At 39.0% G+C, this 23,508-nt stretch overlaps 1 protein-coding gene, 1 long non-coding RNA gene and 1 other non-coding gene across 6 annotated transcripts in view; 1 reads left to right on the forward strand and 2 right to left on the reverse strand.

Annotated features, from left to right (window-relative positions):
• Positions 1–5,621: 5,621 nt before the first annotated feature.
• Positions 5,622–11,442, reverse strand: LOC147581933 (uncharacterized). Its single transcript, XR_015249792.1, has 3 exons — positions 10,875–11,442; positions 8,231–9,614; positions 5,622–5,854 (listed from the first exon to the last, which is right to left on the reverse strand). It is a non-coding gene; the product is annotated as an uncharacterized LOC147581933 (long non-coding RNA).
• A 1,616-nt stretch (positions 11,443–13,058) lies between these two features.
• On the reverse strand, positions 13,059–13,161 carry LOC112859122 (U6 spliceosomal RNA). Its single transcript, XR_003223441.1, has one exon. It is a non-coding gene; the product is annotated as a U6 spliceosomal RNA (small nuclear RNA).
• An 8,087-nt stretch (positions 13,162–21,248) lies between these two features.
• The window catches only part of RASSF6 (Ras association domain family member 6), a 55,162-nt gene continuing 52,902 nt past the window's right edge, over positions 21,249–23,508 (forward strand). Inside the window, exon 1 of one of the 4 annotated variants that reach the window (XM_086704862.1) lies at positions 21,249–21,486. In XM_086704862.1, the coding sequence (XP_086560988.1) occupies positions 21,293–21,486 (194 nt within the window). In that variant the 5' untranslated portion in view covers positions 21,249–21,292. The remainder of the gene's footprint in view (positions 21,487–23,508) is intronic. The other 3 variants (XM_086704861.1, XM_086704863.1, XM_086704864.1) reach the window with 3 other exon arrangements.

Below are 23,508 nucleotides of genomic sequence, written 5' to 3' on the forward strand. Positions count from 1 at the left end.
TTAGACTGATGCCACTTTGAGGCAGAAGAAAGGAATATATTTTGTCAATGGCTTCCATGCAACTAAACAAGAAGAAAAGGGCTCCGCAAGACTCAAGGGAAATAGTCCTTTTAAAATTCTCTATTGGAGCATATTGCCTATTAGGCTAAAAGTTTCCCCCAAAATATAGTATTCTCCTGAGATGTTCAAGTTTATAGATGGGAATACTACTCAACTTTATGTCTTAAGGCCTCAAGAAGGGCTTCAGTATATGTTTGGTAAACTGCAAAATAATCCACCATCACCAGAAGGACACTCCCTTCTTTAATAGAGGGCCCAATACTATAAGGACTTATTAAAATTTGGCACCATGTCTTTTACCTAATAATGTAGTCTAAAGTAAATATATTGGGGTGCCTGGGTGGCTCAGTCGGTTGAGCGTCCGACTTCGGCTCAGGTCATGGTCTCACAGTTCATGGGTTCGAGTCCCGTGTCGGGCTCTGTGCTGACAGCTCAGATCCTGGAGCCTGCTTCTGATTCTGTGTTTCCCTCTCTCTTTCTGCCCCTTCCCCACTCCTGCTCTGTCTCTCAAAAATGAATAAACGTTAAAAAAAATTTAAAGTAAATATAATTATCAGCATATTCATTCATGTGTCAATTTTAATCTGCCAACAAATATTTGTTAGTGTCTACTGTGTTCCAGGCACAATTAGAACCACTAAGATTACAGCAGTGAACAAAAGAGATGAAAATCCCTGTCCTCATGAGGATTATATTCAAGTGAAAGAAGATTAACAATACACAAACAGAAAAATGAAAATCAGTAAGTGCTGTAGAAAAAATAATGCAGGGAAGGGAGACAGGTGGTGCTGGGTGGGGGTGGGGTTGCAATTTTAAGTGGTTAAAGAAGGAATCTCTAGGATGGTGACTATTCAGCACGCTGTGTCTCCTCTGGGGAAAGATAGGTCAGGTAGAGGGAACAGTGATTGCAAATACACTGAGGGACCACCAGGAGGCCAATGTCACTAAACAAAAAACAAAAAACCTGAGCAGTGTGGAGAGGACAGGAAAATGGCCAGTTGTGTCATGGAGAGCCAGACTGCACAGAGCCTTGAGAGACATTTGCAGGACTTTTACTCTGAGTGAAATAAGGAGTCGGTTGAGCTTTTTAAAACAGCATGAATGGTATGATCTAAAATACGTGCTCTATGAGGACCACTTTGGCTATGGTGCTAAGAATAGGCTATGTGGGAGAAGCAGAATGAAAGCAAGAGAACAATTATTAGGTTTTCCAAAATTCATGAGTGAGACAATAATGCCTCCGACCAGATGATAAGAAGAGGTGCTAATAGTTGGAACTTTCTATATATATTCTGGAGATAGAACAAATAGGACTTGCCCATTGCCTGGATGATGGAAGAGAGACGTTGGGGCTATGTCTGTATTTTATGGTTTGAATAATTGGAAGGATAGATTTTTCATTTACTGAAGATTGAGAAATTGCAGTTGGGGTGGGTGCCGAGCAGGAGTTGGCTTCCAGACATTAGATTTGAGATGCCCATTGAAAATCCAAGTGGAGACGTTGAGTTGGCGTTTGGAAAGAAGATGTGGTATATATACACGATGGAATATTCATCAGCTTTCAAAAAGAATGAAACCTTGCCATTTGCAATGACGTGGATGGAGCTAGAATGTATTATGCTAAGCAATGTAAGTCAAAGAAAGACAAATACCATATGATTTCATTCATATGTGGAATTTAAGAAACAAAACAGATGATCATATGGGAAGGGGGGGAAAGAGAAAAGAGGGAAACAAACCACAAAAGATTATTAATGATAGAGAACAAACTATGGGTTGACAGAGGGAGATGGGTAGGAGATGGGCTAGATGGCTGATGGGTACTAAGGAGGGCACTTGCGGTGATGAGGACTGGGTATTGTATGTAAGTGACGAAACGCTGAATTCTAATCCTGAAACCAATATTGCACTTTATGTTAACTAACTAAAATTTAAATTAAAAAAAAAGTCTGTAGTGGAGGGGCAGATTTAGGCTAGAGATATAACGTTAGAAGTCAGCCATATATGTAGACAACAGTTGTCATGAGAAGAAAAGAACAGTTTTATAAAACCAGCTTATAACTTATACAAGGTTGTTCAGAGCCACTCTATTCATAATTGTTTAAAAGTGGAAATAGTTCAGGTGTCCAGTAGTAGGGGAATGGATAAACAACCTGGATATACAACAGTATATATACTGTAATATCACTCAGTCATGAAAAGGAACATGCTTCTGAAAACGGCAACTACCTGAATGAAACTTACAGAAATGATAATAGGTAAAAGAAGTTAGACACGAAAACTACACACTGTGTGATTCCATCCACATGGAATAGGCAAAACTAATCTGTATGGGAAAAAATCAGAACAGCAGTTGCCTCTGAAGGGTTACCTCTGCAGGAATCAACTGGGAAGGCAAATGAGAGAACTTTCTGATATGACGGTAACTTCTGTTTCTTGATAAAGGATTGGGTCGCATGGGTATATGCATTCATCAAAACTCATCCAATGGAATATTTAAGATATGCTCATTTCACTGTATGTAAGTTACATCTCAAAAAGAAGCAATATTTGTTCATATGCAAGTATTGAACTCTAGCTAATAAAAATGATATGCATACAAAGTTTAGGAGTAAAACAAACTGATTTCTATAATTTACTTGGAAATATGTTCTTAAAAATATGACCATAAAGAATGGATGGATGGATACATTGATATACAATTTTAAAAACAAGTATAATAAAGTGTTAATTGCAGAATTTATGTGGTGAATATTTAGGTATTTGTTGTAAATTCTTTCTACTCTACATTAAAAATTTATTATGAAAATTTTGAAATTGAAAACTATGAAATTACTGAAAAAAATCAGACTACTATAGGTTCAACGCATTGGTTGGTTACTTTTATACCCTTCAACTTCCATTTGAACTTACTAGAGTGTAAGTCCCATGGGAGCACAGGGTCTGTCTTCCTACATGCTGCTCTGTGACGGACACTTGTCACAGTGCATTGGGACACTCCCAATGTATATATATTTGATTGTGATTGACTCAGTGGCTCAATCACAAGGTAGTCTCAATTTATCTACTGAACTGGGAGACAGAGCCACAGTTAACTTAATGGGGGTTGTACTGGGAGAGAAGAATTTGAGGAAATACAGGAAAAGAGACAAAGACTTCACTCTTCAGGACGTCTTTTTAAAATTTGTTTATTTAGCTTGAAACAGAGAGAGAGAGAGAGAGAGAGAATCCCAAGCAGGCTCCACACTGCCAGCATGGAGCCCAATGCAGGGCTTGGACCCACAAACCACAAGATCACAAACCTGAGCCAAAATCAAGAGTTGGATGCTTTTTCAGCTGAACTATCCAGGTGCCCTTCATTTTTTTTTTTAATGTTTATTTTTGAGAGAAAGAGACAGAGCATGAGTGGCAGAGGGGCAGAGAGAGAGGGAGACACGGAACTGGAAGTAGTCTCTAGGCTCTGAGCTTTCAGCACAGAGCCCGACGCGGGGCTTGAAACCATGAGCAGTGAGATCAGGACCTGAGCCAAAGTCAGGTGCTTAACCGACTGAGCCACCCAGGTGCCCCATGTGCCCTTCATTTTTCAGGACATTTTAAATACCTCTCCCCACTCTCTTATGTTTTGGGGCTCCAAGGAGAAGTTGGATGTAATTCTTCTCTTTGCCCTTCTATAGGTAAGAGGTTTTTTCCTTTGGCTTCATTTAATAGTTTTAGTCATTTTCTGCAATTTAAATACTAATTTTGGCATTTATCCTGCTTGGTGTTCTCTGAGCTTCCTGGCTGTGTGTTTTGGTGTCTGACATTAATTTGGGGGAAATTTTCAATCATTCTTGCTTCAAATATAGCTCCTGATTTTCTGTCCCTTTCTTCTTCTTGGGGTATTCGCATTATGCATACTTGCCCCACCGTTCTTAGATATCCCATTCTGTCTTTTTCAGCCTTTTTTTTTTTCTCTTTGTTTTTCCGTTTGGGATGTTTCTACTGACCCATCCGCAAGCTCAGAGTTTCTTCCTCAGTCATGTACAGTTTACCTACGAGCCCATCCAAGGCTTTCTTCATTTCTCTTACAGTGTGTTGGATCCCCAGCGTTTCTTTTTTATTCTTTCTTACAATTCCCACCTCTCTGCTTACACGGCCCTTCTGCTCTTGCAATGTTGCCTACTCGGCATATTAGTTATATGAGTTTTACCTCCAAGAGCTCTACCAGGTCCTCACATTAATCATAGTCTTAAAAATTTTGTGAGGTTAAACTCACATAAGTGACCCCTCCACCACCAATAATGGATCCCCCTGGAGTTTCTTTAATGTTTATTTATTTTTTGGGGGGAGGGGCAGAGAGAGAGGGGGGACAGAAGATGCAAAGCAGGCTCTGCACTACCTGACGCTGGGCTCAAACTCATGGACTGTGAAATCATGACTTGAGCCCAAGTTGGACATTCAATGGACGGCCGGAACCACCCAGGCGTGCCCCCCACCCCTTGCCCCACATGGAGTTTTTAACTCTCTGACTTGTCCACAGGAGCCTCCAGCAATTCAGCAATTTCAGGTCAGGTTTTCTTACCCCCGGCACTGGTTGCCTGGACTTTTCTGCTCCTGTGTTTCTCTTCTGGTGAGTTGTGATTCTCTACGGTTACCTGTTTTCCGGAGAGCAGTTGGCCCCGCTAATCCCTCTCTCTTATGGATTTAAAAATTTTTGGTCAGTTCAGGTTTTTACTTGTTGTTAGCAGAACGGTGACATCTAAGCTCCTTACATTCCAGACAAGAAACCAGAAGTCTCTCCTTTGTTCCTGAGATTTGCAAGTGAGGCAGAGAAAGAGAGGCAGCCTTCAGAGGGAGGATTCTCTGAGGCCTGGACCTGAACAGTAGAATTTAGGCTAGTGACAGGGGGCAGACAGGAGCAGGAAGCCTCTCCTCCTAGATGTATTCACCACTTTGGCCCCTCCAGGCGTGACATTTTGGGAAGCCTCAGGATAAAACACTCAGGCTTGGGCATCAGCCTTGGTCTCAGCAGAAACGCAATGGCAATGAAAGGGGTGTGGCTTCAAATGGTTGCAGCCAGGGGTCTTCCCCAAGCCTGGGGAAATCTAGAAGCCCTTACTTAGAAGGGACGTTGTTGGGGCTGAGTTCTGGCGCCCTTGAGTTAGAGAACAAATGGCCGTGAAATACGGGGTTTACCATTTACCCCATGTTGAGCCACATTTCACCCCCTTGGGAGTGTCCACATCTCCTCTTACAGCGGTTTCTCGGTTCAGTCAAATGATTAGAGCAAAGACAGTCAGGAATATTGTGACTCTTTGGTGACAGCAAAGAAAATGTGTTCAAATTTGCAATGCAACAGGCCATAAATAGGTCAGATACAGTTGACCTTTGAACAAAGCGGGGGTTAGAGACACCAACCCCTGCATGTTTGAAAATCCTTGTATCACTTTTGACTCCCCCAGAACTTAACTACCAATAGCCCACTGTTGACTAGAAGCCATACCAATAATATGAACAGTCAGTTAACACATTTTGTAAACTACATGTATTATATCCTATATTCTTACAATAAGCTGGAGGAAAGAAAATGTCATTGAGAAAATCATAAGGCAGAAAAAAAATGTTTATAGTACTGGACTGTATTTATTGAAAAAACCCCGCCTCTAATTGGACCCACATATGTCAAACCTGTCCTGTTCAAGGGTCAACTACAGTAACACGTGTAAAAGGGGAAACTGGTGATTTGTGGCCCGGAACTGCAGTTTCAACATCAGGAGTTCAACATCATGGGTTCCTGTGGCTTCAAGTTCCCCAACTGTAGAAAATAATGGCAACAAAACCAGACTCAAAGTGAGAGATGGACAGGAACCAGGGAACCCTCTGGCTATAAAACTGCAATGGAAATGTGAGCCCCTAAGTTTCAGGTTCCAGGGATCTGTACCCACAGGAGCCTGAGGCTAAAAAAGCCAGTCCACTGCTTCGGATGACAGCTGATGTGGAATTTGGAAAGGAGGTGCTGATGTGTTAGTCCCTTCTTGTGCAACTGAAGCCCAGAAACACACCCTGAGTCCTGGTCGCAGGACGTTGGTCTGGATGCAAGATGCTTAACTGCCTGCAAGTGGAACAAGCTTCTTAACTCCCTTCCCTGCCTTCTATCTTCTTTCGATTTTTCCCAGGCCTTAATTTTGCTGGGGCGGATGCCAGGGGATGGGGCAGCCAGTAGGATTGACGTGCTTGATGTTGACACATGAAATTAGGAAGTGGAAGAAGAGCTACTCAAACAGTAATCTTCCCCCCTCCTTGCTACCTCATGCACTGGCTATCATGAAGCAACACTAGTCCCTAGAAAGATGCTGTGGGGATTAAAACATTCTTCCTCTTGTCTACTGCCTTTGATAGCTACGGTATTGAACACTCATTAACGCCAAAGCTCTTTTAATTGTATAAAGCACCCTAAGAAGATTATACACAGCTTGACATCAAGATTATCAAAACCTCGTGTGTGTATTTATCTTTATATTTATATGTGTATATGAGTACACGTGTGTATATGTTGGAAGGGGGAGGCGCAAAAACTGACAACTACTTTGGGCGTCAAATTAATCGCTAACATTATTTACCATAGCCAAGATATGGAAACAACTTAAGCTCATAGATGGATGATCGCATAAACAAGTTGCAGTATGTATACAAACGAGGAGATTCTGCCATTTGCGATAACGTGGATGGACTCTGAGGGTGTTAAGCTAAATGAAAAAAGAGAGAGAAAGACACATACTAGGTGATCTCACTTCTATGTAGAATCTAAAAACAAACAAACAAAACCAAAGTCACAGAAATTGGGATAAGATTAGCAGTTATTAGAGGTGAGGCATAGGGGGAGTTTGGAGGAATAGAAGGAAGGTGGTATAACCTCCAGTTATACAATAAATAGGTACTAGGGATATAAACGTACAACATGATGACCATAGCTAACACTGCTTCGGGAGATATAGATCTATCTATCTATCTGAAAACAAGAGAGTAAATCCTAAGAGTTCTTATCTCAAGAAAAAAATCTTTTCTTTTTTGCTTTCTCTTTTTATTGTTTTCTATAAGAGATGATGGATGCTGACTATATATGGTAGTTATTTCGCAATATATGTAAGTGATACATATGTAATGTATGTAAACATTATATTGTGCACCTTAAGCATATACAGCATTCCATGTGACCTATATCTCAATAAAACTGGGGGGGAAAGTTATTCTGTGCCAAAAGCTCTCCTAAAGGTTTTTCCCATTCACTGTGTTTACTCATTTTATCCTGACAACAACTTTGTGAAACAGCTATTACTATTTTCATCAGTATTCCGTTTCTAGGGATGGGGAGGCTAAGATTGCAGAGACGTCAGGAATGGAGAGGAATTTGGATCTAGGCTGTTAGTGCTACCATTCCTGGACTGCAGGTGCTCTCTTCCTGGGGGCCTGCACCTCTAGCAATTTCTGAGTGACGTCTTTCAGGTTTTCTATGTAGAGTATCATGGCATCTGCAGATCGTGAGAGTTTGACTTCTTCCTTGCTGATTTGGATGCCTTTTATTTCCTTTTGTTGTCTGATTGCTGAGGATTGTACTATATTAAATAACAGTGGTATGAGTTGATATCACTCTCTTGTTTCTGACTGTAGAGGAAAAGTTCTCAGTTTCCCTCCATTGAGGCTGATATTAGCTGTGGATTTTCCATTTAAAGTCTTTCTTATGTTGAGGTGTAGTCCCTCTAAAACTACTCTATTGAGGGTTTTCATCATGAATGAATGTTGTACTTTGTGAAATGCTTTTTCTGCATCTATTGAAACAATCATATGCTTCTTATCCTTTATTTTATTAATGTGGTTTATCACATTGATTGATTTGTGAATATTGAACCTTTTGCAACCCAGGAATAAATCCCCCTTGATTGTGGTGAATGATTTTCTTTAATGTATTGTTGGATTAGGTTTGCTAGTATTTTATTGAGACTATCTGCATCCATGTTCATCACAGATATTGGCTTGTAGTTCTCTTTTTTAGTGGGGCCTTTTTCTGGTTTTGGTATCAGGGTAATACTGGCCTCATAGGATGAATTTGGAAGTTTTCCTTCCTTTTCTGTTCTTTGGAATAGTTTGAGAAGAATAGGTACTAACTCTTCTTTAAATGTTTGGTAGAATTTACCTGTGAAGCCATCTGGTCCTGGACTTTTGTTGGCTGAGAGTTTTCGTTTTGTGTTGTTTTCACTGGTTCAATTTCTTTGCTGGTTATCAGTCTGTTCAAGTTTTCTATTTCTTCCTGTTTCAGTTTCAGTGGTTTACTTGTTTCTAGGAATTTATCCATTTCTCCTCGATGATCCAGCAATTGAGCTACTAGGCATTTGCCCAAAGAACACAAAAATACTCATTTAAAGGTATACATGCACCTCAGTGTTTACAGCAGCATTACCAACCATAGCCAAATTATGGAAACAGCTCAAGTGTCCTTTGATGAGTGGATAAAGATGTGGGATATTTATAGAATGGAATATTACTCAACCATCAAAAGAATAAAATCCTGCCATTTGCAATCACGTGGATGGAGCAAGCGAGTATTCTGCTAAACAAAATAAGTCAGTCAGAAAAAGACAAATACCATATGATTTCACCTGTATGTGGAATTTAAGAAACAAACAAAAAATGGCCATAGGGGGAAAAAAGAGAGAGAGAGAGGCCAATCAGGAAAGAGACTCTTAATTACAGAATACAAACTGATGGTTACCAGAGGGGAGGTGGGGTGGGGGGAGGGTGTTAAACAGGTGATGAGGATTAAGGAGGGCACTTGTGATGAGCCCCGGGTATTGCATGGAAGTGTAGAATCACTACATTGTACACTTGAAACTAATATTACACCGTATGTTAACTCACTGGAATTTAAATAAAAACTTAAGGGAACCTGGGTGGCTCAGTCGGTTAAGCATCTGATTCTTGATTTTAGCTCAGGTCGTGATCTCACTGTTCATGGGTTTGAGCGTTGACAGCATGGAGCCTGCTTGAGATCCTCTCTTCTCTCTCTCTCTTTCTCTCTCTCTCAAAAAGAAATAAATAAACTTTTAAAAAAGGACTTACAAAAATTCATTATAGAAAACGTAAAAAACAAACAAACAAACAACTAAATAATACTGCATCCTCAAGGCTACCTAATTCTGCAATTCAATTTAATTCTCTGATACCGCTAAAAGAGCTTTTTCTGCAGTAGCTTCCTTGTTCAGATCTTTGCTTACAGGTACACAATGGGGGTTGGGACCTTTGCCTGTGGGATAGAAAAATGACAGATTAGGGGAATGGAATGTTACATTTCAAGACAGTCTAGGGAGAAAAAAAAAGATTTATAACATTGGGTTTCTTTGACCTCTTCCTTCCTTCCTTTCAAAAATGGTCACCCGACATTCCTTCTCTCATTGACAGGCATCTACATAGTCCAAGACCAAAAGAAAATACCACACTTCTCCCCAAACTGTAAGTCTTCTGGGCATTGCAGGCACCGGGATGAGTGTATCTGCCAGGTTGGTCGTAAAGGGTGAGCACAACTGAAATGTTAGAGAAGTTGATCAAATGTTACACAATTGAAAAAAACTCTTCATCTCTGCAACAATTACGTAATTGTAATTGTAGCCACAATTTAATGAATAGCCACCATTGGCTGGGCATCTCACATGCTCTCACTAACCCATAAGATAACCTTATGTGTTATTATTCTCAGTTTACAGACAATGAAGCTGGAGCTTCTGATTCCCCCCTCGGGCTGTCTTCACTCCAGCTACCCTGAATTTTTCTCAGTCTTTTAATTTTCCCTGCTCTTTTCCGCCAAAGATCTTTTGCATAGGCCGCTCCTTCTGATTGGATGCCATTTCCTCCACCCTGTGACTTATAATGCAGTTTAGAACTTATCTCAGAGTATAATCATATATTCATTAGTGTCATTTTTAAAGAATGTCTATCTCCCTCTTGATACTGTGAGGTCCATAAGAGTGGGGATTATAGATGCCTTTGCTCATTATCATGTCATAAGAAATTAGTACAATGCCAGGGACATGGTAGGCACTCAGTACTACAGGTTGCATTAATTAATTTGCCCAAATTCACAGGGCTAAGAGTCAAACCAACTTCTTCCTGGTTCCAAAGCCTGAACCGTCTCTATCTGTGCTGTGCTGCCTCCAACATTTTCATGGCACTGTAGGAAAATAAATTGGCCTTTAATGAATAACCTACATAGAGATTCCATGGAAATGGAGCCGGGCAGACCACAGCACAACCACAGTTGCAAAATGTGGGTGTTCGTATGAATAACATTGCAGATGCTTTCAGCTTTTGAATTTGCGGGGACTTCTCCACCTCTCTTCTGTCATAGTTGTCTGTCCATCCAACTATAGAAACCACTCTTCCTACCCTCTGCCCAACGCACCCTGAATTTCAGTGGCTGCCAGTCCATGTACTCGCTTCGGTGAGTAGATGGACAGATAGGTACATGTGATATAGGTACAGATGATACAGATTTGTACGCATGTCTCTCCTTTTGGAAAGGATTAAAACGGATGTTTGAATCACAGTGGAAAAATAAAACCTTCAAACTATGAATTTTTTTTTCTAAAATTGTTTTTCAGTATTCACAATCTACTTTCATTTTCCCTTTAGTTCCATCTCTCAGTTCTAATGCTGCACTTCAGTCTTGGAAGTGTCGGGTTTCTTGCTTTAGAGATCTTTGCCCTTTCCTGCTTGGGTCTCAGCAAACAGCAGTATAGTTTTCACTTACTAAGCAACGATTACGTGTAAGGTACATAGCACTTCACCTGCATGGCCTTGTACAGTAGGACTCCCAAGGTCTCTATCAAGCTTCTCATTGTACAGAGTAGGAAACTAGGGCTCCAAAAAGTGGAGTAACTTCTCATGGTCACACAACCAGTACGGAGCACAAGCAGAATTCAAATCACATCTGATACCAATGTCTTTCTGTTCTTTCTGCCACACTGAAAAAATAGCTAGAACATTTGAACCCAATTTAAAAGAAGTAATAAAGTCAGTCATCTCAAAGGCAGGGGCTGCTTGAACCATACGAAAACAGTAAGGGCAGATGACAAGCTACACTTACCTTTCCCTTCATTGTCTCAAGCTTTCTCTCCCCGCTTGCTTCCCATCTACACTTGCTCCTGCATAAAGAAAACTAGGAGTGCTTGACTGCTCAATTGGAAATGTCTAAGAAACTAATTCTATATTCAAATTAAGAAAGATAAAAGATTCAGGGGCACCTGGTGGCTCAGTCGGTGAAGTGCCCGACTCTTGATTTTGGCTCAGGTCATGATCTCACATGAAATCAAACCCTGCATTGGGTTGACATGAGCAGAGCCTGCTTAGGATGCTCTCTCCCTCCCTCTCTCTCTGCCCCTCCCCTGCTCATGTGTTTGTGCATTCTCCCTCTCTCAAACATAAATAAATAAATAAAGAAAGAAAGAAAGAAAGAAAGAAAAATAGAAAGTAAATATCATGTACCTTCTTCATAACAAGTGCTTTACAAACATTGACCCATTTACAACAATGCAAAGAACACTATTCACATTTTGTAGATGAGGGACACTTGGACAGGTTAAGAAACTAAAGTTCATCATTTCCTTGTGAGTCATTTCTGTTCCCTTTGTAAACTTTTTCTGGCCAATTTCCTCCACATTCATATTTCAATCACCAGCTAAATGCTGATTACTCCCCAAATGTACTATTCTAGGTCCCACGCATCTCTTTGTTCCCAACCAACAATTCTCAACTTTTTTAGTTACTTGAAATCTCTTTACATTTTTCCACATTATTGACAACCCCAAAGAATTTTGCTTACATAGATTATATTTGTAGATGTTTACTGTGTTAGAAATTAAAACTGAGAAAAAAATCAATTTACCTGTTAATTTATTTAAAAATATAAATTCACTACATGTCAATTCTATGTTATCAAAAATGGCTATATTTTCCCAAACAAACAAACAAAAAATGTACTGAAGAAAATGTCACTGTTTTGTAGTTGGCAAATCTCTTTTCTATCTAACTTAATAGAAATAAGTCTTTTTTTTTCAGTCTTTTTTTCAGTCTTTCAATTTCCAGTCATTAAATTTTAATTTTATGTGTCTGCATTTAATTCTCCTATCTGTTTCTGCATTTAACCTGCTACGATATTGACAAAAACTGGCATCATACGCATATATAGTTAGAAAGAAGAGTATTTTAATAGCCCCTCCTTTTTATTCTAAGTAATAAACAGACACTACCCAGAAGAAACATAATTACATTACTAAAGTGTTTAACCTTGCTCCACCAGTATGTTGTGAATTACTTGATGTCACAGGAATTTGTCCCGGGAAGGATGCAAACAGGATATGCTCCAGGAGCTACTTACAGTGGGTGTAGCCAACATAAGCTCAACCACGTCCTGTTTTCTGAAACTATACAAGCACCTATGCCTAAGATATATGACCATATGTAACTAGAGTTATCGGGGGATAGAAAAACAGTTGTGAGAGTTTGAGAACTTTTTTAAAATTAGTTAATTTATTTTGAGAGAGAGAGAGAGAGAGAGAGAGAATCCCAAGCAGGTTCTGTGCTGTCAGCACGGAGCCCAATGTGGGGTTCTATCTCACAAACTGTGAGATCACAACCTGAACTGAAATCAAGAGTCGGGCGCGTAACTGACTGAGCCACCCAGGTGTCCCAGAGTATGAGAACTTTTAAATGAAAAACTAAAAGAGAAAAAAAAAAAAAAACATACACACATTTAGTTACTTCTACATGTGACTGCTGTGTCAAGTGTGTGTTATAAGCAACAGGGTGGTTTCGATATATGTGAGATGATGGGAGCTATCCAAAGTGTGGTCCCTTAGCAATAATACAGACAGGGGTCAAGAACACATCACTCACAGTCTGAATAAATGAGAACTGTGTTACTAATTTAACATTCATATGTCCCTGATTTCCTAGCAAATTCCTTTTTTTTTTTTAATATGGAATGCTTCATGATTTTGTGTGTCATCCTTGCACAGGGGCCATGCTAATCTTCTCTGTATCATTCCAATCCTAGCAAATTCCTAAATTCATGGATTCTGCCCAGAAAGCAGACCAAATGTTACGGTTTTTCTTTCGAAATATGGTCACTATTACAATACACCATTAAAGAATGTCCAGGCTGTGACTTGACTTTCAGTATCATTCCACTGCTTATACGGAGATGTAAGAACATTGACCTTAACTGCTTATATGGTGTTATTATTATTATTACTATTGCTGTTATTTTATTCATCTTTTTCCAAAACTGGAAGAGTGTGAAGTTGTGTGCATACGCTGCGGGGAGAAGGAATGAAGAAACAGAATGATATACAAATCAAATTGACTAACTGCCATATTTCGGAAAAAAGCAATCACTGTCACCTTCTATTGGATGTCTTTATGCTTATACACAATTACCAATATTAAAAGGCAGTAACATTTGGAGTGGGAGAATGATGACTGCTTATTCCATTTGAAAAGGACTCTCCATTCCTTTAAAGAGTCCATTTATGGGGCATCTGGGTGGCTCAGTCAGTTAAGCATTCAACTTCTGCTCAGGTCATGATCTCATGGTTTGTGGGTTCAAGTGCCGTGCTGACAGCTCAGAGCTTGGAGCCTGCTTTGCATTCTGTGGCTCCCTCTTTCTCTGCCCTTCCCCCACTCACCCTCTGCCTCTGTCTCTGTCTCTTTCTCTCTCTCCCAAGAATAAATAAAAACCTTACAAAAATAAAAATAAAAAAATAAAGAGTACATTTATCTGTTAAACAAAAATGTTGAGGCTCCCACCTCTTAAAATCTATCAAAACACCATCATGCTCTAGGTTTCTTTCTGTCACTGAATTTTGAAAGTGTGTGTGTTTTGAAATCTCTTCTCTCCTGTGGCAGAGAAGACTGAATGCAGTCCATGTCCATGTTGACGATTGTGGCTTCTTGAGGGCAGAGACTGCCTTGTGCATCTCTATGTGGCCATCTCTGCATCTGACTGGCACACAGCAGTTTTTGAATGACTGGGTAATTTGAATTCTTTCCACTTGCCATTACACTGTTGAAAAACAGTGTATCTTGAAGGTGAGAAACTTTCTCTTAAAGAGGAAAAGTGCTTAGAAATAGAAATTATTTGGATCATTCTCAATATTATTTTTCATCGTTCAAGTTGTGAACGCAGTTGTGTGGCATTTATCCCCATCATGAAGACAAATCATAGCCTGATTCAAAAGTTACTGTTCAGCCCTGCAATGCAACAACAGAGGGTGAGCCTTTCTAAAAATTCATCAACTATGGGGCGCCCAGTGGCTCAGCCGGTTAAGCATCTGACTTCAACTCAGGTCATGATCTCACGGTTCACAAGTTCGAGCCCCATGTCAGGCTCTGTGCTGGCAGCTCAGAGTCTGGAGCCTGTTTCGAATTCTGTGTCTCCCTCTCTCTCTTCCCCTCCCCCACTCATTCCCTGTCTCTCTCTGTCTCTCAAAAATGAATAAACATTAAAAAAATTGTTTTAATTCATCAACTATGTAAAAGTTTTTAAATGACCCAATCATCAAAAACAGCATGGCTTTAATTAAACTTTGGGGAGAATTTTAAAAGGGAATTTCTCTTCCCTTATCTTATTTTTCTCAACAAAGAAAAATTTTTATTTTTTTAAATCAAAGTTCAAAAGCCTTTGTTTTCATAGGAAATAAATTACATGTTCCTTAATCTAAATAGGAAATGATGGTTTACTCCTCAAGTTCAAGACAAATGTCAGGATTTTTCCCAGAGAATTAACATTATCATTGTTGTAATTTACTAAGATCTTGAATATAAAAATTCCCAATTGTAAAATATATTTATTTTAAGCATTACATATTGGAAAAGTAATTTACCATGTTGCCTCATTATGAATGGCTGGCTTCCTTAATAATGCAATCCAGTTTGGTTTTTACTGGGAGTCCCGTCAATGTTTGGAGTTGTGCTGCTTCATTTTTTTATTTCACTTAGTGCCTAGCATAGGCCTCAAGTACAGCTTCAGATACAATATGAGGTGTGAGACCATGAAACAAACTGATAAGAATGGCCCACAGCAATTGGGTCACACAGTATTAGAATCAGGTAATTTATTGTTCTTTGTGTATTTTCCTCAAGTTACAATCATCTCTAAATATTTTTCAGGAGTGATTTAGTGGTCTGTGGAAATGACCTAACCTAATGATAACCCACATCTCTTTTTTTCCTCCTTTTCTGTTCTATTGCTATGGGTCATTGTATTCCTGCAACAGAATTGTAGTAGAAACACAACATAATCTAAGTATTTCTTCCGACTTTCAATTAATGATATATTGGCATGCATGCATGTTTGTATTTGTGTATATGACAAAACACACCAGATGTATTCATTAGATTGTACTCTAAAACAAACCACCTCAAAACATAGTGGCTTAGCACAACCACCATTGAAATAGCTCATAGTTCTATGGGTTGGCGATGTGGGCTGGGCTCAGCTGGACGGTGTTTCTGCTGTTCTCAGCTGGACTCATTTCTGGGTCTTTAGTCAGCTGCAGATTAGCTTAGTGGTTCTGCCTTTAGGCTGTCAGCTATGGTAATGGAGCTACTGGGCCAAGGGTCTCTCCTCATCCTACAGGCTAGCCCAGCCTTGTTCATATGGTGGTTCTGACTTGAAGAGCCCAACAAAGCTTAATCAACAGAGTAACTCCCATGGCCCAGCTGATTTTCAACTTTCTGCTTATATCACTTGGTACTGACCCGTTGACCAAAGCAAGTCACATGTCCAAACCCAGAACCAGTTTAGAAACATCCCTCCAAAGAATATAGGGAGGCATGAACAAAGCAGAGCTATTCCTGTAGTCAATCTAGCACTCACTTGAGTACCCTAAAAGAAGGTATTAACCAAGAAAACTATCTCCTCTTAGGAGCCTTTCTCCCCTAGACCTGAAGTCAATTGATAACATGTATGAACCTGCTGGCCTAGGAGAAATTGCCAGCAACAATGGTTAATGGTGAAATCACAAAATATAAACTAAATCATTATTATGCTTTAGTAAGCCGCTATTTATCGTATTATAAGGCTAGACTAATCGAGAACATTTGAGAAAAAAAATGATGATCAGATTGTACTTCCAGACATTAAGCTGTACCATAAAGTTAGAATAATAAGAAACTAATGCCAGTATAGCTACATAGATGAATGAAACAAAACGTAAATTCTAGACTTGTGTTAAAAATATATATATACCTTAATACTTGCTAAAAGTATCATTTCAAGTTGGGGAAAAAGTAGATTTGTATTTATATACTCAACATGTATTTATTAAGCCACTATTATTTGTTCCTCTACCAGTGTTTCTTAAACTTCTGACATGGGCCTAGCATTGTTTTAGGCACAGAAGACAGAGCCATGAACCCAGAGGTCAAAGTTCCCGTTTTCTTAGAGCTAAAGTTTTAATGAGAGGAGACATAAAATAAATCACCCAAAACAATAAATACATGCTCAGTAATAAAACAGTAAAATGAATTCAGATGGTGATAATTGCCATTAGGACAATAAAATAGGGGACTGTGTTAGAGAAATATTGGAGGCCTTATTAGGATATGATGGCCATGGAAGGCCTCTCTGAGGTGGTAACATATAAGAAAAACCAGAAAAATGAAACCAGCTGTGTTGAGAGCTGAGCTTTCTGGCAGAGACAATGACAAGAGCAAAGGAAATGAGGCCTGGTCTGTTTCAGGAACAAAAATCAAGCCAGAGCAGCAACTATAGAGTCAGGACCAGGGAAACAGAATCAATCAAGTAAAAGAAATAGGGAAGAATTTGGTCATGGGGGCCTCTGAGGCCATGGAAAGGAGTTCAGATTTAGATTTTACCCTGGATGTGGGGGTCAACCAGCAGAAAGGTTTTCAGCAAAGGAAATCAGAGGTAGTATTGTGATCTGATTTTTGTCTGTAGAAGATGTTGCTGGTTATGGGTGGAGAATGCACATAGTGAGACAAGAGTGAAGGCAACGACCAATTAGGAGGACATTGCAGTGTTTGAGGAAGAAGTGATCCTGGCCTAATTTAGGGGGTAGTGAAGATACAGAGACTAAGATACAACATCAGGACTTGCTGATTTACTGGGAGTGGATGAAGGGAAAGAAAGGAGTCAAAAGTGACTATTAAACATTTGGCCTGAGCAACCATGAGCCTGACAGTCACTGTGCTATATTTTGGGGATACAAGGGAGAATAAGACATAGTCCTTGCCTTGTGGAGTTTGTAATCTATATTATTTAATAAATGTTACTTGGTTAATAAACTACTAGTTAAGAAAAATTGTTAGATTTAAATATCACGGTTTTTCAGAAATATAGATCCATGGAACAGAGAACCAAGAAATGGACCCAAAAATGTATGGCCAACTAATCTTTGACAAGATAGGAAAGAATGTCCAATGGAAAAAAGGCAGTCTCTTCAAAAAATAGTGTTGGGAAAACTGGACAGTGACATACAGAAGAATGAAACTGGACCACTTTCTTACACCATACACAAAAATAAATTCAAAATGGAATAAAGACCTACATGTGAGACAGGAAACCATCAAAATCCTAGAGAAGAAAACTGGCAACAACCTCTTTGACCTTGACCACAGCAACTTCTTACTAGACATGTCTCTGGAGGCCAGGGAAACAAAAGCAAAAATGAACTATTGGGACCTCATGAAGATAAAAATCTTCTGCACAGTGAAGGAAACAATCAGCAAAACTAAACGGCAATGGGAGAAGTTATTTGCAAATGACATGTAAGGAAAGGGTTAGTATCCAAAATCCATAAAGAACTTATCAAACTCAACACCCAAAAAAACAAATAATCCAGTGAGGAAATTGGCAAAAGACATGAACAGACACTTTTCCGAAGAAGACATCCAGATGGCAAGCAGACACGTGAAAATATACTCAACATCACTCATCACTAGGGAAATACAAATCAAAACCACAATGAGATAGCACCTCACATCTGTCAGAATGGCTAACATTAACAACTCAGGCAACAGCAGATGTTGGCGAGGATATGGAGAAAGGGGAATCCTCCTGCACTGTTGGTGGCAATGCAAACTGGTGCAGCCACTCTGGAAAACAATATGGAGGCTCCTCACGAAGTTAAAAATAGAACTAACCTATGACCCAGCAACTGTACTAGGTTTTTATCCAAAGGACACAAAAAATGCTGATTTGAAGGGGCACATGTACCCCATTGTGCATAACAGCACTGTCAACAATAGCCAAATTATGGAAAGAGCCCAAATGCTCATCAATTGATGAATGGATAAAGATATGGCATATATATACATGGTATATATATACAATGGAATATTACCCGGTGATAAAAAGGAATAAAATCTTGCCATTTGCAACAATGTGTATTATGCTAAGTGAAATAAGTCAGTCAGAGAAAGACAAATACCATATGATTTCACTCATATGTGGAATTTAGGAAACAAAACAGATGAAAATATGGGAAAGGAAGGAAAAAATAAAATAAGATAAAAACAGAGAGGAAGGCAAACCATGAGAGACTCTTAAATATAGAGAACAAACTGAGGGTTGCTGGAGGGGAGGTAGGGATAGGCTAAATGGGTGATGGGTATTAAGGAGGGCACTTGTTGGGATGAGCACTGGGTGTTACATGTAAATGATGAATCACTAAATTCTACTCCCGAAACCAAAAAATAAAAATAAATAAAAAGCACAGTTTTACATCACAAAGTCTAGATGTGTTGAATGTTAAATTTAATATATGAATAATATCTAAATAAATAAGCTAGAAGAAAATAAATATGCATACTATATACTTCAAGGGCAGGAAACCTTTTTAACAGATATAACTGATAAGGAAAAATATTAATAGATTGAATACTGAAATTTTCAAACTTTTGAATGTAAAAACATCTACAATAAACAAAATTAAAAGGCAAGTAATACTTGTGAAATATATTCATAGCATATATGATGAAGAGTTGATGTGCCTAATAAATCAATATGGAAAAAATGAGCAAAGAATACAGTAAGTAAAATAAGCAAAAATACAGGGTAAATCTATAGAAGGAATTTAATCTTACATAAAATCAATAATGTACATATTTAAAATAGGACTTGATTGGTAAATAAAAAATGAGAAGAATCTAGGAGTTATCCTAGGGGTATAAAGTTGACATTTTTTGGAAAGAAATTCTTTAAAAATACACAATTCCCTCTCAGTTGGCAATTTCATTTTTGGAAATGTATCTAAAAGGCATGATCACGTTGTGTGCTGCTATATATAAACATTTACTGCAGTCTTGTTTACAGTAATATGAATTTTTCACAATAAAGAACTGATTAAATAATACTTTATATGGTGTAATATAGTGCAGCTAGTTAAAATCACATTGCAGGAAAAAAACAACCGACTGACATATGGTAGATAGTTCATAATATGTTTTATGTGATAGAATCAGGTTATAAAACATCAAGCCAAAGTTAATTGCATTTTGGTAAATACCTGTAGAGAAACTACATCAATGAAGACGTACACCAAATTGTTTATATATTTGAGTGTTGGGATTGTAGGTGGCTTTTCTTCTATATGTCTGTGATTTGCAACTTTCCACATTGCACATGTGTAACTATATATGTTTTATAGTACAAAATAAAAAAATGTATATATTTATGGAAGGGTAAGTACTCGAAAATAAAATGAGTCACTGAGCCTCTAACTAAAGGTAACTAGTTGGAAACCAGAAGTCAGAATAAAGGCTTCAAGGATGCTTGTGATAAAAAATGCAAAACAGAGGTGCCCTGATACTGATAATAAGCAAATGATCCCCATAAGAGTGCAGGCAGTGAAGGTGAAGCATAAACTTAGACAAAGAAGTTCTGGAGTCTGGAGGCTAGAGACACTGTGGAGCCCGTTAGCCATCATTCAAAGGTCAGTCCATACAGCAGGGGATTATGGGGCCAACTAATCAAGTTAACACCCACAAATAATCCCAACTTACACTGACCTCATATAAGAGGTTATAGAAGCTTTGACTGTGATCTAATAAGCCCCTTGCTTGATTCTGTTCAGTTTATTAAAATAACCCCCCAACGTGATAAAACTCATCATTCCTGACCTTCACACACAAGTTAAACAGATAAACTGTCTGACCTTTTGAACGTACAGAATCCTTAAAACACTACATTGATCAAACAGGTAACCTGTAAATCTAGAAAAATGGTCTATGACTTTGACATTTGAATTCAAAGGACACCAGAGGTCACATGTGCCTACTGAACTCATTGTTGAATTATATTGAAATTCTTTTGAGGACTCTAAGATTTACACTTGTAAAATAACTTTTTTTAAAAATTATCAATAGTTGCTTTACATGGGAAACATAAATGAACAATGATACTAAAAAGTTTGTGTGTGTGTATGTGCGTGTGTGTGTGTAAATAAAAGCACTTTGCATTTCCACAGTATCTGTCATTGGAGGGTCTCTAAGTCTTTGGTGCCCATTTTGAAATTGGAGGTACTGAGGAAAAGCAAAGTCCCCAAATTCCAGTCAGTAGCCTAATGACTAAATAACTCTTTAATTCCTCTTTTGTACTTCATTACAACAGTTTTTGAACGTTGATACTTACAAGATTCTTCTTTGGAACTTACAAAAAAATATATATATATATATATCAGTGCCTGCGGTCTATCCAGACCTACAAGATCAGAGGCTCACCGGTGCAGAGGCGCAAGGCGTGCAGGTTCGGCGAGTTACAGAAGTGGTTCTGGTGTGCCCTGAGGTGTGAGAACCACTAGTCTGGGTGAAAAGGTGCCGGCAGGGAAGGAGCTGGCAATAGAACAAGTGAAAGAAAGCCTGAGACATTTCTAATTCAAAGCGAACATTTTTAAAAGAAGGACGTGTGAATAATGACATTCCTTCCCAGGTAGTGTCATTTCTTAGGGACCCTTCACCTGTAATCTCGGCACAGAGTCGAGGTTAGAGTCAGTCCAATTCAGTGGGTAATGTCAATTCACTTCTCACGATGTGTGTCAGGGAGCAAAGGAGTGTTCCTATCAGCTGCCCCTAAGAAAGAAAGTAAACACTCCCAACATGCACTGAGGTAAAGGGAGTGGCTCAGGTTTCTTACACGTCCCTGCTCTGGCGAAAAGGGGTAATAATTAACAGCTCCTGGGGCTCGATGATCCTGCGGAGGGCACTGCCAGGTGCAGAGCTGAGCAGCACGGGGCATCGGGTCGCCCCTCCTCCACACTTGGCTCCGACCTCCAGGACAGGTGAGGGAGCCCTGCCTTTCCAAGGGACGCTCGGAATTGGTGAATCTGTGACTGAGCAGGGGAACAAACTCTCCGGAGCAAGTTCAGCTCAACAACTCAGGTAAAAAGCCTTCTCCTGGCATGAATAACAGGTGACATATGGGCCTGGGGAAAAGAACCCCTCTAATCCACCCCCCGCCCCAGGTCAGGTTGAGGACATGTTATTAGAAAGCGGCATCCACGGGCAGCCAAGTTGAATGTAGGCATGCATCAGACCAGTTGAAACTCAGACATTGCTTTTCCTTTTTGATTGTTTTCAGAATACCCTTTCCTGACGCAGGTAAGCATGTGGGGAGGAGAGAAAGGCACGAACTTAAGTGTGGCCACTGAAGCCCTTCTCCCTTTCCTCAAGGGAAATAGCTCAAAGAGCGCTTTCTCTGGAATTGCACTTAACCCTCACATCCCCCTTTCTCTTGAATCAGCGGACTTGAAAGGTCCTTTTAAGTGAGGGTTCCGCTAAACTTTCCGCTCAGAAACTACAGAGCTACAGAGACATATCCCTCCAAAAATTGAAAACGATTTCTGCTGTAATTTAAGAGTTCACCAAACAATGAATGAATGAATAAGCATAATTAAATGGGAGCCCATGAGTTAAGGATACAAGTTCTGAAGCAGGAGAGCCATAAGTTCAAATCCTGGCTTTGCCACTTATTAGTTTGTCCCGTAGCAAGTTACTTAACCTAGCCAAGCCTCAGTTTGTCACCTGTAAAACAAGCCCCATAACAGGATATGCCAATGGGGCTTTGATGGGAATTAAACACTTAGCAAGCATCCTATAAGTGGTACCTCCAGTTAGGATTAAGAAATTAGCAGTTCTGCCAAAAGGGCCAGATCAGGGAGGGTGAGCTAAGCTGGGGAGACCAGACAGTGTGGAGGTGGTAAAGCTTAACTGGTTTCCAGAGAATGGGTCTAGGACACATGAGCGGATGGCCAGTGGGCAAAGAGTTACAGCAATGAAATCACCTGGCTTCTTGCTCCTTTTCAAATAGTGTACATAGTGGCAAATTCAAAATTATCTGCTACTCAATCACTTTTGCTTTGGAAAAGTCACGTTCATTTTAACTGTTATTTCTAAGCAGAAAATATAATTTTGTAGTAGGAGACTTACACACAACCCCAGATTGTGCAACCTGTGACATTTAGTTTTATAAGACAGATAACCCTTGAATGACTTTGATAAAATAGACCATGGTAGCACCCATATTGGATTGTTTGTATTGAAGTGATATAGACTTTCATTTGTGTTTATGGACGAGAAGCACACAAGAACAATACCTGTGTTTGTTGGTCTTCACCTCTGAACTTAAATTACAGGGAAGTGACCTTTATGAAATTTTATTTAAAGGGCACTTTTGTTAATGTTGCTGTTAGTTTTATATTAATGTTGGTAATTTCAAGAAGGGAACAAACTTAGAAGTTGCAACTAGCAACGTATTTTCATTGATGACATTTTATATTTTCATTACATTAATATACATTTAAGTGGTTTGCAGTTGATCCCAGCTTAATATCATCATTGTTTTGATGGATTCTTGTTTCAAACTGCAGATTTGAGATTCTCCAATGTACTTATAATTGGATATTCGCTAGAATTCTAAAGCCAACCAAACTGAGCTTTACTATGTTATTGTCCTCTGGGTCTTAATTGTGTTAGTGTTTATAGCTAAAAGCTTATAAAATATTCTAACCTATTTAGAATATAACTTTATGCCAAATAGATATGGTTGGAACTTCTTAAACCAAATTATTTGATTTAACATTTTGTAATGTTGTATGTTTAAACAAACAGTAACCCCAACTGAGATAAATCTACTTAACTGTACTTGAGATTAATATGAGATTAATTTATCTAACCACATAACTAGATTAAGTCTTCCTAGTTAAACTCTATTTTAGTGTACATATGTTCCTCTACTATCTCCAATATGAATAACATTTTTTTTTTTTTTTTTTTTTTTTTTTTTTTTTTTTTTTTTATATATGAAATTTATTGTCAAATTGGTTTCCATACAACACCCAGTGCTCATCCCAAAACGTGCCCTCCTCAATACCCATCACCCACCCTCTCCTCCCTCCCACCCCC

This window comes from Puma concolor, chromosome B1 (genome assembly GCF_028749965.1).
Source record: "Puma concolor isolate L17-30 chromosome B1, mPumCon1.1.hap2, whole genome shotgun sequence".
NCBI lineage: Eukaryota > Metazoa > Chordata > Mammalia > Carnivora > Felidae > Puma > Puma concolor.